At 39.0% G+C, this 19,574-nt stretch overlaps 1 protein-coding gene and 1 pseudogene across 1 annotated transcript; both read left to right on the forward strand.

Moving 5' to 3' along the window:
* Window positions 1-3,389: 3,389 nt before the first annotated feature.
* Window positions 3,390-10,447, forward strand: LOC114548991 (leukocyte elastase inhibitor-like; annotated as a pseudogene).
* A 577-nt stretch (window positions 10,448-11,024) lies between these two features.
* Window positions 11,025-15,307, forward strand: pigm (phosphatidylinositol glycan anchor biosynthesis, class M). Its single transcript, XM_028569595.1, has 8 exons — window positions 11,025-11,479; window positions 12,319-12,492; window positions 12,673-12,793; window positions 12,962-13,205; window positions 13,994-14,097; window positions 14,308-14,462; window positions 14,736-14,837; window positions 15,062-15,307. The coding sequence occupies exons 1-8, from the start codon at window positions 11,309-11,311 to the stop codon at window positions 15,227-15,229; spliced, it is 1,239 nt and encodes a 412-aa protein (XP_028425396.1). The 5' UTR covers window positions 11,025-11,308; the 3' UTR covers window positions 15,230-15,307.
* Window positions 15,308-19,574: the final 4,267 nt, after the last annotated feature.

Below are 19,574 nucleotides of genomic sequence, written 5' to 3' on the forward strand. Positions count from 1 at the left end.
GGTCTCCAAGAAGGCCGAATACTCCGAACTCCTGTTAGGTGCATATGCACAAACAACAGTCAGAGTTTTCCCCCCACAACCCGCAGGCGTGGGAGGCGACCCTCTCGTCCCACCGGGGTAAACTCCAACACAGCGGCGCCAGCCGGGGCTTGTGAGTATCCCCACACCCGCCCGGCGCCTCACACCCTGGGCAACTCCGGAGAAGAAAAGAGTCCAACCCCTATCCAGGAGTATGGTTCCAGAACCAAGACTGTGCGTAGAGGTAAGCCCCACCAGATCTAACCAGTAGCGCTCCACCTTCCGCACCAGTTCCAGCTCCTTCCCCCACAGAGAGGTGACGTTCCACGTCCCCAGAGCCAGCGTCTGCCGCCCGGGTCTGGTCCGTCGAAGCCCCTGACCTTCACTGCCACCCATGTGGCATCGCACCCGACCCCAACGGTTCCTCCCACAGGTGGTGGGCCCATGGGCTTAATATATGACTCCTAGATATATAAATGTATTAACAATATCAAGCTCCTGTCCTCTAAGGAACATATTAGAATGTGACACCTTCATGTTTTGTTTGGTAAATGCCATACAGACTAGCTAGAGACATGACTTAGTGAGCCAGTCATCAATGTGAGCCATTGCAGATGTAAGTGTGGATGCTATCTATTGGTAGTTCTTAGCATGTGTAAAGATCACAGCATCATCTGCATACATCTGGACATCAACATTTGTTTACATGCCTCTGGCAGATCATTTATACAGTGTAAACAGGATTGGACCAAGTATGGAGCCTTGGGGGACCCCTACCTGACATTCACAGAGTGGGGACTTTGAATCATTTATACGAACACATTGCTTTCTACTGGACAATTATGATTTTATCTAGTTGTAGCTTGCTCAGAGAAATTAAAATATGTTAATTTAGATAAAAGAACTTTGTGATTAACAGTATCAAAAGCTTGCTTTAGGTCTAGGAAGACAGCACCAACATAAGAACTCTTATCTAAGTAGTTAGTTAATTTAGTCTTCAGTGCTGCTTGCTAATCTGGCTTCTCCTGTTGTGCCTAAACCTGAACCAAACCTGATCTCTAATCACGGAGGGGGCGCTACGCATTTTTAACAGGATGGGGTTTGACTGGTTTTCAGGGTGTGTCAGGAGTCAGCTTGAAACTAAAGCTTTAGACAGAAGTCTTTTTTTTGTATTACTTTATTGTAGTTCTTTTGTTAATGTCAAGTGCAAAAAGCATTACTTTACATAATTTACCGTACTACATCCCCCCATATTAACATTCAATAGAAACACAAAGGGGGAACACATCACACAACAGGGAAGAGAAAAAAAATAAAAATAATAAAAAACACAGAAAGACAGAAAATAAGACAGCAACAAAATGCAGGCACGCGTGCGTGCGTGCATTTATGTGTGCGTGTGTGTGTGCGTGCGAGTGTGTGCATGCATATCCATCTACAGTATGCATTTATTAGAAAGTTTACTTATTCTTCTAACTACTGTATATGCTCTGGATACAATTTATTCCATTTTTCTATTTGATTTCTAACTGTTGAGTTTTTCCATTCCCAGTGTTTGTTCTATTGTCTTGTACCATGCTTGATGATCTGGGGATTTGGCTTATTTCCAAAGCCTGGTCACTTGCTTCAGTGCCGTTAAGATGAGAATTTTAAATATGTATCGGTCCCTAGCGTGGATCTTGAGGTTTGTATTAATTCCCAAAAGATTTCCAGGTGTGAGTGGAACTGTAATGTCAAGTATACGTTTAATATTGCTTATTACCTTTTGCCAGAATTCACCTGAATTACTGAGCAAGTAAAAAATATGTGCGTCTGATTTTCTTTTCTCTCACCGCATCCTCTCCAGCAGCTTGTTCCCTTTGTTGCTGTGTTTGTTTTACATCTATCTGGATTCATTTAATATCTTTGGCTTACTTTCCGGGCATATTCCTTCCAGTGTTTAGATTGCGTTATTTAAAAATTTTCTTTTAAGGATTCTCTCCACTCTTCATCTGAAATGTCTATACATAATTCTTTCCCCCATTGAGTATTTTTCTTAATTTCCATAGCTGTTGCATTTTGCAGGATTGAATAGATACTTGCTAATTTTAGGGTGCTTTTACTTCTATTTTCTGCTAAGAATTTTAATATATAGTTGTCTAGCTCCCCCTCTTTATTCTGTTTAACATAACTCCTCACTTGCAAGTATTTAAAAAACTGTTTTTGTTCTAAACCATATCTAGTCACCAGTGTTTCATATGATTCTATGGAGTTAGTATTGAATAGTGTGAGTATAATATTATCCCCTTACTTGCCCAGCATTCTAAACTCTGTTCTATGTGGTTGGAAGTCTGAGTCATGTACCATTTCTCTAAGGAGGATACTCTCCCTCTGCACTTTCAATCTTTTACACATTTGCTTCTAATTCTTAATTCTATTTCCAATGCAAAAAGTCTGAAGATATTGTTTTTGTGTTTCTGTCCTCAAGTATGGTAACATGACGACAATATTACCAGAAATCTGTTGACGTTATCAGAAGCAATACAAGTTTGAGATAAAAGAAACTGACACTTTAGCTAACGTATTCAAGCTCAAAGACAAGAAAACTAGCTAATATAGTCCTCAGTGCTTTTTTTAATTTTTTAATTGTAATTATACAATAGTGATACAAACAATTAAGGCGCAATGTGTGTTTGTACATTTGTCAAAATGTGTTTGCAGCTTAGAGGTAGAGACACTATATACAACAAAGCATAACAAATAAAGAAAATAAGATACTAGGGGTCTTTTTAGTCCAGTAGGGAATGTAAGTCCAACAAATAAAGGAGTCTCTTGGCGTTTTCCTTTGTCATGTATTGTAGAGATATAGCAAAAATCTTAAGCTCATTCTTCCAACCGTTGATGTGGGGTTTGACTTTTAAATACTTGCTCATATGAATAAAATGTATATAATGCTCAATCAAGTTATTTATCAAAAATTCTAGCTTCTTATCCTTTAGATATAGTCCATCTTTAATTGACATTTCGTTTAATGGGTGTAGCAGAATACCTTTAGATTGAAGCCAGCATTGAAAAGACAGCCACAAGTCATTAGTTGGTTCACACTGAAAGAAAATATATTCGAACCGTCTCAATATCGCTCTCACAGAAAACACAGGAGTTACTTTTTCAGTTAAATTTTACATGTAGGAAGTGATTTGATGGATTAATATCATTTAATATTTTAAATCTTTCGTGCCTCTTCACCACTATAGTCTCGGAGAATATATTTCCTTTTCAGTTTAAAGGGATAATATTTTATATATAGTAGGCTACATTCCTTACAGACTTGTTAGTGAACTGTTTGCTGTTCAAACTGACACCTTCAACACAAAGAGGCCTCATCCCTGACATAACATTTGCATGAACCAAAAGTTGTATTTAGTCCTCAGTGCTTCTTGCTAATCTGGTTTCTCCTGTTGTATCGAAGACTGATCCCCCGTCGATACATAATTCCCCCTGCCTAAACCTGAACCAAACCTGATACCTAATCACAGAGGGGGCGCTAAGCATTTTTAACAGGATAGGGTTTGACTAGTTTTCAAGGCGTGTCAGGAGTCAGCTTGAAAGTAATATAAAGCTTCAGACAGAAGTCATCCTTTGAAAAGGAAATAGTCCTTATTACTCGAGGAGCACCAGAGAAGTCGGTAAGTAGAGGATGAGTCTCATTCATTTTGTGACGGTGAGATTTGATCATTTAGATTGCATATTAGTTGGTGTAACAGCAGTGACGTTAAATTGATCCAGACTAGAAGCACATTTATCATCATTGTCTGGTGTTATGAATAGTAATAGTTCCTGTTGGTTTGTATCAACAATCGATTAAAACGATATACAATGATACAGCGTTTTACATTGGAATAAGCCTCGCCCTTTCACGGATGCCAACTTCTCTGCTTAATTGGTTTGCGCAGTATATTTTCAGCTGTCTGGGCTGACTTAAAAATAAATAGCTAAAACATCCCCTCAACTTGAATTATTTAACAAAAGCAAAGAAGAAAAAGTGTCTGACTGACACTGAACCGAACTTCATAAATAACGATGGGCTCCGCGTTTTTTCAGCACCATGGACAGCTCACCGGGCGGCGGGCCTAGATTTCACCTGAGCCCTTTTTAGAAATCCACCCTTCTGAGTGCTGAGAATGCCCTGATAAGTTAATCTTTGTCCAGCGATTTTGTCACCTCGTGCTCAATAGAAATCTGAGCGAGAGCTGACGGCCGCTCCTGGAGCAGTGTTGACCTCAGGTGTGTTTTTATTAGCTTCAAGCGAGAGGAACTCCTCTCTCCGCTCGCTACGGTCACAGGCACTGTCATCATGAGTCGGAGAGCAATGCTGAGCTTTGGATACAGTTCAACTAAATTGTTTCTGTAAATGTAGCTCAGAATCTGCAGGCCAGTGGTTTATTTTGCTGGCACGGTAGTGACAGCAGCCGAGATCTCGCTCACAAGATCCTCAGCGTCCACATCGCCGAGGGGTTTTCCTATATGCGCAGCTTTCTTTGAGGGTGTAACTTTCCACGGCCCTTTTCATTTCCTCTCTTCTATAAATGAAACCAAACAGACCATGACATGCCTCCATCAACTTGAAGCGCTCACTAGTGCCTGTAATGGCAGAGTTCACTAGTGGGAGGAAAACATCTCTCCTGAACTTTTCCACGGGTGTCACTGTTAAGGAAGGATCCGGATTTTGTGGCTCGTACGGAAACTGGCGTTTGGGTTTTCGGCCTCGTGTAGTGGGGAAGACCATTGGCATCTCCATCTCTTCCGCGATGTCTCTAGCATCTGTCTGGGCGGATGAAAGGCCGTTCTCTTTGTATTCCATTAGGAATTTAAGAACATAGCCCACCTGGTACTGTAGCATCGACGGATTAATCGACTATGAAAATAATCGTTAGTTGCAGCCCTAGCATTTATATTACATTAAGTAGCTATATATAACATTATACTGTACCTACATTACATACACCGTGTATGTAATGTAGGTACAGTATAATGTTATATAGGCTATAGCTACTTAACGTAACATAAATACTTTTATTTTTGCTATCCAAGAGCAATTATAACCATTTCACCTGTGTTTTCTACCATATCACATTAAAGGTCCCATGGCATGCTGCTTTTTGGATGCTTTTATATAGGCCTTAGTGGTCCCCTAATACTGTATCTGAAGTCTCTTTCCCGAAATTCAACCTTGGTGCAGAAATACAGCCACTACGAGCCAGTCCCACAATGAGCTTTCCTTAGGATGTGTCATTTCTGTGTCTGCAGCTTTAAATGCTATTGAGGAGGAGATGCGAGGGGCAAGGTGGAGGGTGGGGGTGTGGCCTTGACTAACTGCCATGCTTCGCTCATTTGCAAGCCATGATGTCTCTCTCTTTCTCATGGGCGGGCCAAATTTTCTAGGCAGGCAAAGCCAAGAAAGGGGATGTAACCTTTCCCCTTATGACGTCATAAAGGGAAGATTCCAGATTGGCCCATCTGAGCTTTAATTTTCTCAAAGGCAGAGCAGGATACCCAGGGCTTGGTTTACACCTATCGTCATTTCTAGTCACTTGGGGACCATAGGCAGGCTTGGGGAACTCATATTAATGTTAAAAAAACCCTCATAAAGTGAAAATTTCATGCCATGGGACCTTTAAAAAAGACACTTTCACACGTGTGGTGTTTTGTAAATATATTTACAATCTGCTGGTAAATAAACACCTCCAACGATGCAGCTAATTTCAACATGATGTTAAATTATTAACCACTACTTTACTTTTGTTGTTACTAATACATTTTAGTGGGTAAAGGTTTGGGTAGGTGAACAAATAGTTATAAAATCTATACTATATTAACTATGCTTGGTCTATTTAATATTTTCTGAACTAAAGACTGAGTCTTTCTGGTTTAGAAATTGTCTCAATAAATCAGATATTCATATTCAGAGACTTTCCATGTAATTGTAAATTAACAAATATTTCAGTGGAGTTTGGCACAATGAGAGAGTGAGATACTAGTCAGATAAATAACATTATTTTACATTTGTAATAATTAATGCTCTGCAATCTTTCCTGTGTGTCAGACACAATGGCATCTCCAACCCCTCTGTCCAAGGCCAACACCACCTTCTCTCTGGCTTTGCTCAAAAAGTTTGGAGATGACGACAAGACGGCAAACATCTTCTACTCCCCTTTCAGCATCTCTTCAGCCCTGGCTATGGTGATGCTGGGGGCCAGAGGAAACACAGCCACACAGATGTCAGAGGTATAATACACACACACACACACACACACACACACACACACACACACACACACACACACACACACACACACACACACACACACACACACACACACACACACACACACACACACACACACCCCAACTGTCATAAAAGTAACAGATTAACATTGCTAGCTTGTTCAGAGTGATTTTGTGAAGTGTCCCAAATTGTGAATAAAACACCACCACAAACTGTCTTCTAAAATGACCATAAAGTTAACCCAGCACCTGTCTTACAAGACTTGTTAGTTGAGTATCTGAATGGATGCCAGCTAGAAGAATATTTGCACTCTATAATTAAACTAAATTATTCCCAATTAGACAATAAATATCAATGACTATTATAATCATCTCTTACTATGCACCCATGTACAATGTAGATAGTTGTAGAATGAATTTCTAAATGATTATGAAGTATAGGGTTCCTTTGGGAAACACATTGTCAAACTTAAGTTATGTCTATCTAGTGATTATCAGTAAGATAATTGTAATAGAATAATAAGTGATCTACCATCTTGAGAAAAGTAGGGGTGAAGGGTCGTTCCCTCCAACAGGCCATCAAGTCCTTGTCAAGTGCTGCCGAGAAAAGCAGTAACTGGCTCTGGATCAATCGTAAGGATCCCAACTGGGTAGCAAGGTAGAGACTGATGGTATACGGTCAGGCTTAAGCCCGACTCAGGGAGAAGGACGCCCCTGCCATGCAGAGCCCATCAGGGATATGGAGGGTATGGCATGGAGGGGCGTGTATCTGGGATGCTGGGTACACTGTTGAGCCCTCTGGAGACGTTGTGGGCTTCAATCAACGAAACGTCGATGAAGCTGGGTGCCCACCTGATGACCCCAATGAGATACCTCACCCTCCTTTTCCACACTCCACACCAACTGCTACTGTCAAGAGTTTCCTACTAAAGGGATTGAAACATCTAGTTCTATTAGCCTTACTTACACTTTTACACCTTGGAGAGAATAAACCCTCTCACACAGTGGCAGTCTGTGCACCAGAAGAAACAACAGAAGGGCCTTGGCAATAACAAATACACTAAGAAAATCAGTAAAAAAAAAATTCTAAAGAATTGCTAAAGCAAAGCCACACCCAGATGACTGGATTGGTGGAAGTGTGATAATGTGGGAGGGGCAGGACCTTACTCTAAATCCACCATGTTTCTAAGAGAACAACTCCAGTCATTTGAAATGATAATATTGTGAAAGATTACACAAGAAAAGGGAGCGCACTGCGTACTCTAGTTACTCACCATCATTTAACAACACATAGTCTCATCACCCCAATATACTGTTTATATTAGACTGGTCTGTCATTGCTCAGTGCATCTCTGTAACAGTTGTCTCCTTTGTCCACAGTGCCTGAAAACCAAGGATTGTCAGGATGATGTCCATGTTAGCTTTGCCAAACTGCTGAGCGAGCTCAACAAGGCTGATGCTCCGTATGCCCTCAGTGTTGCCAACAGGCTGTACGGGGAGCAGTCCTACCAGTTTGTTGAGGTGTGTGTGTGTTTCAGTATGTGTGTATGCAGCTTCATGAGTATGTGTGGTGTGAGAGGCACTCATGGGAATATTTAAACGCTGTAAGAAGGAATGATGAATGACAAAGTGGACAGCAGCAGCATGATTGTGAAAATGCTCTTCTTGCTGTAGTGACTTTTAGTTCCACTAACTAAAGTTAAGCAAAGAGATTAATATGTTTGGGTGATCAGAATCAGTAAATGTGTTGTTGATCAGTAAATGTGTTGTTGATGGTTCCAGGATTTCTTAGGAAAAACCAAGAAGTACTACAACGCAGAGCTGGAGACTGTTGACTTCAAAGCTGACTCAGAGGCCGCCAGGCTCAACATCAACAGCTGGGTGCAGAAGCAGACTCAAGGTGGATCATACACACTAACACACATGGAAACATAGCAGCAACCATTTTTCAACACTTTGGACTTGCTTTCGGTTGTGTGCCATTGCTTCACATATTTGTCAATTTTGTTTACCAGATAAAATTAAGGATCTGTTGGCCGACGATGACGTGGACAGCCTGAGCAGGCTGGTGCTGGTTAATGCCATGTACTTCAAAAGCGCCTGGAACAGCCAGTTTCAGCAGCGTTACACACGGATGCCAGACTCAACAAGGTAACACTGCTCAATGTAATTGACTTCACTGATTGACAAAAGTCTGTTAAAGTCAGTAAATATGGGTTTTTAAATCAATAATATGGCCATAGATGCTAATTCTGACTTCTTCATTGACGGTAGTGAAAAAGGGCTAGGGTTGGGTACCGAACTCTGTACTTTTTTGGGTACCGACCAAATTACGTCGGTACTAACGTGGATCGATTCACGCTAAATCAAGCAGTGAACAGCAACACACATTTTAGCCACCAGATAAATGACCACTTATAATATCAGTGTAAGTGTATGCTATATTTAGATTTTTTCACCACTTTACCTAAGTTTATGCAGGGGAAACTGAAGGGGTTCTTCAAAGCCACCAGACTGAAAAAAAAAAAAAAGTCATTTTACCTACCAGAACATTAGGAGCTGCTCGTCTACCACTGCCTCAATTTCTTGGTTAGTTTTTGTTATTGCATGACTTTGGTGAATCCAAACCATCCCTTTAATACACCAAAGTCACACAATAACACAAAGTAACTGATCGAGGCAGCCGTAGACCACCAACTCCCATCTTCTGCAAAGAACAGTTATTAGCAGGTTAGCGCCGTGAGGAGGTAATCCTAGCCCAGACTGAATTTCGTTCTAAAAGTCAGTGTGTTGTTTTCAGAATGACACCAAGCCGGTGAAGATGATGCACCAGGAAACATTGTTCCCTTTCTTCAACAACCCTAAAGCCAACTGCAAGGTACTGATGCCATTGATTAATTAATCAACAATCAAACTAATCATTTATAACTTTTTGTTAAACAGGATTTAATGACATTTCCATTGAATGTGATGATTCAAAGGAGAAAGGATGAGAGTTAGGTTATGATCCATTTTACCATACAGTAACTGTGAAACTAACTGCCTAAAAAAGTTTATATATATAATATAATTTTATAATTATATTATATATATAATTATAGTATATATAAATAAAATAAATAAAATATATAATTTTATATATATTTGCTGTAATGTTTGAAACCCTCTGTTGAACAGATCCTAGAGATGCCTTACAAAGGGGAGGAGCTCAGCATGCTCATCTTTTTACCCAATGAGATGGAGGACAGTACAACAGGTCTGGAGAAGGTAAGACACACACACACACACACACACACACACACACACACACACACACACACACACACACACACACATATAAAAAAACAGAGACAGACAAACTAATAATTGATTCTGTGTCCACCCCCAGCTGGAGAAGCAGCTGACCTATGAGAACTTTATGGAGTGGACTCGTCCAGACATGATGGCTAATGTTGAAGTCGAGGTGGGGCTGCCTCGGTTCAAGATGGAGGAGACGTATGACATGGAGGAAGTCCTGGTCAGCATGGGCATGGTGGATGCCTTTAAAAGGCCAAACTTCTCTGGTAGGACATGTGCCTGGATCATATCAGATATATTCATAATCATTTAAAGAACAGGCAGGTGAACCTGAACTGTCTCCTGTCAGTTTAAAAGAAACAACAAGTTAATACAGAGGTTCTCCCAATTTAATCTACTCTGTTCATGTCATAGGATAAGACCTGATGTTATATTTATTTAAAATATTCTGTCTCCTTTTTTGTCTAACAGGCATGTGTCCTGCCAACTGGCTGGTACTGTCAAAAGTCGTCCACAAGGCTTTTGTGGAGGTCAACGAGAAGGGAACTGAGGCTGCTGCTGTCAATGCTGCTGTCATGATGCTGGAGTCTTGCATGATAAGTTGTCCATCCGCCACGTTCATTGCAGACCATCCCTTCCTCTTCTTCATCCGACATAACTCCTCCATGAGCATTCTCTTTGCTGGCCGATACTGCTCCCCTGAGTGAGCAATACATCGTTTAGAGTAGTGTTTCTCAACTGGAGGGGGGGTTACAATACATCTAGTATTAGAACAGTGTACCATTTTATTTGGTATATCTTGAAAAATGTTAAGAATTACCACTCTAGAGTTTCCTAAAGCTAATAACAACCTGAGTTCCCGTCACCAGAATGATGAGTAAAAACTGCGGTGTTGAATGTTCTTAACTGTGACTACTTGTTTGCATCACTTCTTATATGAGGGAGGGAATGATTCTGTGTTCATCCTTAACATTATGTTCTTGCACTGTTCTTTGTATCTTTTGCCCTTAATCTCAATCTCATCCTTAGGATCTTGTTTACTTTTGGTAATTATTGGAATTGTAATCAACAAAGTGCAGTTATTGTTATTGTACCACTATGCATGTCATGAATATAGACTATAAAGATAGTTTATATGAAGGTTTGCACTGGTATTGATTCCAGGTCATTTTTATGTATGCATATGAAATAAAAGTGGGTGCTTCACAACTATTGTTGTCACATTTGTTTTTTTTAAACACAATTTTTTTTTGACAATTTCTTGTGACAAGATGGATATATATATATATATATATATATTTATATATATATATATATATATATATATATATATATTAAAAAAAAGTATTTTAATTAACATTTTAAACGGATTAAATGCATTGACAACTGTAAAGAAATAATCCGGACTGGCTGTTTTGTCAGTAAATCCATCCTACTCCAGCACAGTAGGTGGTGCTAATGCATCGCTATGTTTGTGCCTTTAGTAGAAAATAAGAATTTGGAACTGCACTTCTGGATAACTTCCTAGTTGTCATGTTTGCAGTTAATGGGAAAAGCGAATCGCGTATTAACGAAACATGACGACAATAATACCAGAAATCTCTTAAAGGCAAGCTGAGATGAGAGAAGCGGAAACTCTGGCTAACGTATTCCAGTTTAAAGACGGGAAAACTAGCTAACTTAGCTCCTAGTGAAGCCTGCTAATCAGGTTTCTCCTGCTTGGTTGGTGATGGAGAGGCTAATAACCAAGCTCACAGAAAAACATGTCCTTTTCACGGCTTCATTCGCTATACGACTGGCCTTGGTCGCTTATGGAGACTACCAGGACAGGACTATGGTGGTGAAGTACACTGACATTGACTACCATGTGTTCACAGATGCTGCAAAATTCATTACTGAGGTAATAGAAGTCCTATAACTTATGTGACATAAGGAGGGAAGTTAAAGTAACCTTAGCCAGATAAAGCTAATTTGTTGAAAGGAAAATTCTCAAGTATAGGCTACTTACATTTTAGATACTACTGTTAGCAATATATAATGCTAATATCATGCTACGCTACTTCTACTACAGTCTTTTAAAACGTCAAACATTCAAGCTAAACTTAAAAAATCAAAAGCTATGTTTCAGAAGCAAATACTTTTTATTCCACTAACGTTGCATATGTTTTTTTTAATCAACTATATTTTAGGGCTGTGCTCGATTGAAGAAATTCTTAGTCGACTAACACTCATTCAATTGTATCGACCAATCGATTAGTTGATTTAATCGACAGATCTGTAAATCTGAGTCGTGCAAAAGCACCACTTTAATTCTTGTGTTTACCAGAGATGTGCTCGTACGTTTCTTGGAAATAAGTAATTCAGCATGAAAAAAGCTGAAAACATGACTAATCGACTAAAGAAATCTAAGTTGACTAAGACCAAAACGACCGATTAGTCGACTAATCGACTAAGAGGGAGCAGCCCTACTATATTTACTGGTTGCCTTTCAGAATAAGATTTTACATACAACACGTGATACATTAATGTAAAATGATGTATTGTTACAGATTTAACTCCCCAACATTAGGCTATGTGATGCAGTTAAAATGAACTGTAGCCTACCTCCACCAGCTACACCATTTAAAGTACTGCTTATTGCATGTCAATGCCATTCTGCATCAAGAGTACTTGTAGTAAATACACTTTGTTGCTTCTGTGCAGTACTACATCATTTAAATATGGGACACTTTTGCACAGGGGCAGTCCCCGTACAACAGATCAACCTACCGCTACACCCCTCTCCTAGCCTGGCTGCTGACCCCTAACATCTATCTCAGCATGGTGTTTGGCAAGATCCTCTTCATCGTGTGTGATGTGCTGTCAGGACTCCTCATCTATAGAATCCTTTGCCTGAGAGGTCTGGGCTCAGAGGTATGTTTTTTTTTTTTTTTTTTTTTTCCAAGCTGTTCCTTGTTGACCATAAATGCTTTTATTAGCATGTTTTATTGATAATTGCTGACCATTGTTGCAAATATATTATTTTTTCCTGTAATACAACAGTATAGAGCCTTCTTGAAAATGCAGAGTGCATATTACTTGTTTGTTTTTCAGACTGCACGTCGTGTTTGTTCTCTGTGGCTCCTTAACCCGCTGCCAATGGGAGTATCCAGCCGTGGGAATGCTGAGTCAATCCTGGCAGCCCTTGTGCTGGGGACATTACTTTGTATTGAAGGTAAGGGTGTGGAAGTTGTGTGTGTGTGTGTAGCTTTGGAGCTTCAAAAACACATTTTATCTCATAATTATTATAATTATATCTCAAAATTATGTAGATATTGCTAATTTTGTAAGGTAATGTGTACACCGCTCCTGTGCCAATACGTTCTTACTGTTTTTCTTCTAGCCAGGCATCTGATATGGGCAGCCATATTCTATGGTCTGTCAGTTCATATGAAGATCTATCCTGTTACATACGCTCTGCCCATCGCTCTAACCCTGCGCACGTTTGAGACCAGATCCGAGGACAACAAAAACGGGTGGAGGAGGTTCATTGGATTTATGGGAAGCTTTCTCAACCGAGAGCTGTTCCTCTTTGCAAGTGTGGCCGGAGGAGTTTTCTTTATGCTCACAGCCCTCTTCTATTATATGTGAGATGAACACAGAACTTGCACACAAACACACAGTAAAACGGTTTTCATTTTGACTGTGATTTTCGACTCTACAAAGGAAGTATTACATATTACAATAGGTGTTTAACCCTACCAAACTAGTTTTTTTTTTTTGCATGGAGTTAGATTTCTCCAAAATGCAAACATGTCCTGGTTCTGTTGTTCAAGTGTATAAAGTCCAGAGAACTTAAAATGATTCAGCTGGTAACACATGATTCATTAAAACTCCCCCTACAGTATTCACATGGTACAAAACATGGTGCTTGAAATGTCTGATTTAAGTATTTCTGATATTACTTAATATTAGGGCTGGGCAATATATCAATATTATATTGATATCGTGACATGAGACTAGATATCGTCTTGGATTTTGGATATCGTAATATTGTAAATGGCTTAAGTGTGGTCTTTTCCTGGTTTTAAAGGCTGCATTACAGTAAAGTGATGTCATTTTTTGTGTTACCAGACTGTTCTAGCTCTTCTATTATTTTTACCTTTACCCACTTAGTCATTATATCCACATTACTGAGGATTATTAATTTTAAATCTCATTGTGAAGATATTTTGTTAAAGCACCAATTGTCAACCCTAGAATATCGCCACAATATCGACATTGAAGTATTAGGACAAGAATATCGTGATACCTGATTTTCTCCATATCGCCCAACCCTACTTAATATTAGCCTCTCCACATCATCCCTTATCTGAAGAAATACACTTTCACATAAAATAAATAATACTTTAATAATCCTCTCCTGTATTACCAGGTATGGATGGGAGTTCCTTCATGAGACCTACTTGTACCATCTGACCAGAAGGGACATCAGACACAACTTCTCTCCATACTTCTATATGCTCTACCTCACCACAGGTATTCACCGCTCCAGCCATTTATAGCCTCCTAGTGTGACAACATACTGCAGACAGAATACAGACCAGCATAAAGTTAAAAATATATAGTTGAAAGTATGTTTATTATGTATTTTCTTTGTTACCTCTGTGTTAATTGGGAGTGTAAACTTACAGGAGATGATGCAGCTTTCTTAGCCTGGCCAAATGTTTTTGTCTTTTGTTGGTTCAGACAGCAGGTGGAGCCAGTGGCTCGGCCTGTTAGCTTTCTTGCCACAGCTCATCCTGCTGTTGTTAACATCATGGGCCTTTTACTCTGACCTGGCCTTCTGCTGTTTCCTGCACACCGCAATCTTTGTCTCTTTCAACAAAGTCTGCACTTCACAGGTACATAATCTAAGTTTAGATGATGCATTTCCAGTTTGATATCACAAGTTCATTGGGGTTACCTCTTAGTGTTACCTGTGAAAAAGGAGCTAATTTGTGTATTAGAACTGGTTCCCACCCATCAGAAATAAAAATGTTTTGTCCTCCAGCATACCCTCCAGCCACAGGCACTGTGAATATTAATGTAGTTACAATATGTGTATAATATTACATCGCCATAGCTCACACCCTTCTAAGAGCATTTAATAACATTTGCCTGTTAACCTTTCATAGTACTTCCTGTGGTATTTGTGTCTACTCCCTCTGGTCATCCCACATCTGAGTCTGTCACTAAAACAGGGAGTGGGACTGCTGCTCCTCTGGTTTGTTGGACAGGTAAGTCAATTTATCGCATTATCGGACAAAATCTTCATAAAAAACTGTCATTAATTATATTGCTAATAGTGCATCTTCAGTGGTAGATGCATTGATGCCTTCCAGTCAATGTCTTCCAGTCTTTTGTTCACCTGTATCGATTCTTATATTCACAATATTAAAGCCGAAGTAACTAAAATTCATGTTGGTATGAAGAAACTATTATATTTCCTCTCCACTATCAGGGTATGTGGTTGGGCCCAGCCTACTTCCTGGAGTTTGAAGGCTACAACACCTTCCTGTTGATCTGGCTTGCTGGATTGCTCTTTTTGATTATCAACTCCTCCATCTTGATTCAGATCGTAACCCATTACAAACCAACACAAACTTCACAGAGACTGAAGGTTGAATGACATTCCAGTATTTTTAACTTAAGATGATGGACTATGGATATATGTAAAAAAATAAAAATAAAGTGTGTATTTTGTTAAGTCTCCCCAGTACTTAATTACCTAAATAATTTTAGCCCAGAACAGATTCATACAATGGCATTTCCTGTTTAATTTTCAGTCATTCTTTAACAACCATGATGTTAAACAGCCCTGTACCAAAATATTTAAAACACCATTCAGAGGTTTTTGGTAGGCATTGTCATTTCTTGAGGATGGGAAGCACTTTCTCATTCCAAAGGGGAAAAATAGGCTGATCGTGTATAGCTGGGCTTTTTCTTTAGTTTGTTGGGAAAATACAGTGTTGCGCTAATTGCTGTGGCAGATCAGTTACATTATGTTGGTAAATCATTGTGAAGAGTTAGGTTTATAAACATATCTTCATATATCCAAAGGATGTGTGTGATAATAATATATCGCCTCATAGGTAACGTATGTGACATTGATATAGGGGCATATACTGTATGTCATTATTACATTTCCATGTGGAATGAGATGTGATTTAAAGACTTCTCTAGCTGCAGTGTGCAGTTGTTACCAGTAGGTGGAAGCATTCTCCAGCAGAAGAAAAAGCTTGAGCATCTATCCTTGTGTAACCCTCACAGATTAATCAGTCAACTGGAGCATGAATACAACCCAAAAAAAGACAGTGCTGGCAGTAGCTCCATAATCTCACTGTAGTCTCCCCCTAATCTCACATGGAAATTATTAGAGCATTCACTAGTCCTGTGTGTTCAGATCATGTTTGCTGGTCCTGCCCAATGGGATTGATTGTGGGAGTGCATAACGATGACATTAACATGTATTTGTGGAAGCATGTGAGATACACAGTAGAGAGGGTTGAATTAGTGGCTTTCCTGAGACATTCTTGTAAAACACTTTGTCTATCTGTGTGTGAGAGAAAGAGAGCTTGCTTGTGTGTTGTGTATGTGTGTGTATGACTCACGGTCAGCTGCGGCCTACATGTCTAGTTTATGATTCACCAGGTTGCACTCAGTAACCTTTCAACTGGCTAGTTGCCCCTGGGCACACTCATAAACCATTTCATTTTAAAACTGGATCCCACTGAATACCATCACATTCAGCTGTTTATTTTGAAATCCCTAGGACTGAAAATATGAATGTTGTTTCTTCTTCTTCTACAAATCGTTATGATTTAATTCAGGCAATCCCAACCAGGCATACTCATTTGACAAAATCAAAATAACAATTCTTCTACTACTTAATATCCACATTTTTAATAAATATGATACTATAGAATATGCATATTCAAGTCAGCTAAACATATAGTGACTGAGAGTGCTTGAAAAGTAGTTATCTAGCTATCAGGGCAAAAACGGTTAGCTAAAAGTATTGAAAAACAGTTGAAGTAGTTCGGTAAATGTACTGTACATAATGGATAGGCTGCTGATAGCTAAAGTGATGGATAAATGGTTGAAAGAAGTATAATATACAGTTGAAATAGCTAAAATAAATTTATAAACCGTTGAAATAGTAAGCTAAAAGTACACTGTAAACCCAGATTTAGTTGTAATTAAACTTTTTAGTGCTTACTACTTATTCTTTCATGTTTTGTTAAAAACCGTATTCATTACTAAATCACGTTAGTTGTTTGTAATAATCAACCTAAGTATGCAGTGCAGATAACTAAAGAATGTTACATTTCTGTATGGGAGGGGCGGGATCATTTGAACTGTTCTGGCTGAAGCAGTGCAAAGGCTCATGGGAAAAAACATACGTTTCGGTTTCTGTCCAAGTTAAAGTGTGTTATAATAATGCTCTGTTATTGTTTTGGGTGTGCATTTATGTTATCTGGGTTTTAGTTTTGTATGGTTGATTTAGTGTTTATGTACATTTGTTGTTGCACCATGACCAAGACCCGGGCGGGGACTGATCGGGTCTGGGCAGTGACGTAGAGCATCGCTAACGTTCATTCAGAGAACGATGGAAATTACAATCTTTGAATTGTTCTCCTTTCTGTTTTAATGGAACTAATGTATAGAATGCATTGCTCTTAAAACTATTTTGTAACAAAGAAAAAAACATTTATGAGATGATATCTTTCTATAGTTTTGATAAGTAGAGCCTATTTAATATCTATTATATTTGAACAAAAGTAAAAGTAAGTTTATTAATGATTTTTAGTGATGACTACTAATGTAAACTTGATTTGTCTACTTCATCAATTTACCAATCTGTGCTGATACATCTTGACCTGTTTAAGTTTTTACACAAGGTGAAACTTGACGGTTTAAGGCAACGGGTTTCCACGCAAATTTCTATTAAAGTCAACTAATTTGGGATAACAGTGTAAGGTATAAATAGTTGAAATTGATAGCTAAAAGTAATGGATAAACAATTAAAACAGTTAGCTGAAAGTAACGAGTACAGCGTTAAAATGGTCAACATAACAGATACAGAAACACACAGTTAAAATACTAAGCCGGAAGGGCAAAACTAATTGGGAAAATGGTTAAAAAGAAAACAAAAAATAAACAGTACTTGAGAAATGACTGAAATAGCTCATTCATTGAGTTATGAATTTTCAGAATAAAAAGCTAAAAGTAATTGGTAACTTTCCTGTGGTAGTAGTACAACAAATTGACAAATCTGACTCAATAGTAAATAACACCCAGTTTAAAATCAATTTAAATGGATATATTTGGAACATGCCGGGTGATTTTGGAGGGGTTTGAGTTCATCTGTCACAGCTGTGGGAAAAGACAAAAAAGATGGGAAACTAGTGCTTTAAAGGCATTGGCAGAGCTAAAGAAAGTAAGCAATAAAGGTGCTGTTTATTGTCCGTTAGTTAATTGTAGTCAGGAAGCAAGATGTGGCAAGGTTGTGGGGGATATGGGCGGGGGATTGCGTGACTGTCTTCCATATGCTTAGTAGGGTGTGTGTATATGTGCATGATAATGTGCATGCATAAGTGTATTTACATGCGTGTCTGTGATATACCCTCAAGGATTCTCCTCATTGTCACCGGGGGATATGGGGAGAGGAGATGCGGACATTGTTGTGTCTATGCATTGGTGCATCTGCCTATATCTGTGTGTGTGTGTGTGTGTGTGTGAGAGTGAGAGAGAGAGTGGGTGTAACCAATTAGGGCAAATGGTGTGCAGAGCAGCAAAGAGTTGGGTATGAACGGTCACGCAACCTTGCATGGTATAGGATTATAAGTCTTGGTCTGCACACACACGCTCTCTCTCTCCCCCACCTCACAGATACAGCTGTCAACAAGCATCAAACACTTGCTTACACTACGGTTGCCCTAAGCCATCACTCCTCTCTGTTGATTGGATGTGCGCTTTTCATTGTTTTCACCCCTTTCCCGAGCTAACTTCTCTTTTCTCACCTCTAGGTTTTGTCTCTCCACTTCTCTCTCTTCCTCTCTGTTTCGTTATTTGCCATTCTCACCCCTTCCCCTCTTTGTAAAGAATAAGTGTCGAATGGCGTGATGGTGTGCGTGCATGCTGACGAATATTAAACATTTAAAGTCATTGAGACAAAAGCAAAGTACTCCTTTGGGGAAAAGTAAAAGAGATACTACACACTTTCGCATACTTGATTGTTACTTATGAAGAGATCTGTGTATGTGTTTAAAAGAGGAACATTTGCATCTAATTTTATAAAGCTTGATCGCTGTAAGGCCACCAAAAAGCACTATGCTTCTTCTTTGTTCAGACTCTATATCACAATTTGATGTATATCCCATTATACCTTTTTAATATTCATTGTCCACAGTTTGAGTGCAAGTCCAGTTAGCAAAACAGAAAGTGGTCATGCTGTTCTTCCTTGCAAAAAAAAGTAGTTATAGTAGTAGTTTTAGGGCCAGAGGTATTAAACACTACAGTGCTGTCCATAGATCATTCATTGCTTATTACTGTATGAGCAAGAATGAGTTATGAACATAATTTAGCTATTACTATTCATCCTGTACTGAATTTTCCCACTCCTTGCCAACTGCCAAGTAATGAATCTCATTAATTTACTGCCATTTAGACCTAACCTGTCTTAATTGGCCCTGCCGTACTGTATGCAAACTCTGCATCCAATGGGAAATCCTTAGAAACTCCCTGTAAAGATGACATGTGTTAACCCTTGTGTTTTCTAAAATTCACAAATATGGGTTTCTTTTTAACTACCTAATTTTGATTACCCAAAAATAACATGGATGATTCCATACAACGCGCTTCGCAAGGACAAAAAAAGATCGGATCTCTACTTTCATTCACAATTTTGTTTTTTTGTTAAATTTTTTTATATTTGAAGAAAAAAATGTAAATGTTTCGAAACTAAACCCGAC

Source organism: Perca flavescens, chromosome 22 (genome assembly GCF_004354835.1).
Source record: "Perca flavescens isolate YP-PL-M2 chromosome 22, PFLA_1.0, whole genome shotgun sequence".
Lineage (NCBI taxonomy): Eukaryota > Metazoa > Chordata > Actinopteri > Perciformes > Percidae > Perca > Perca flavescens.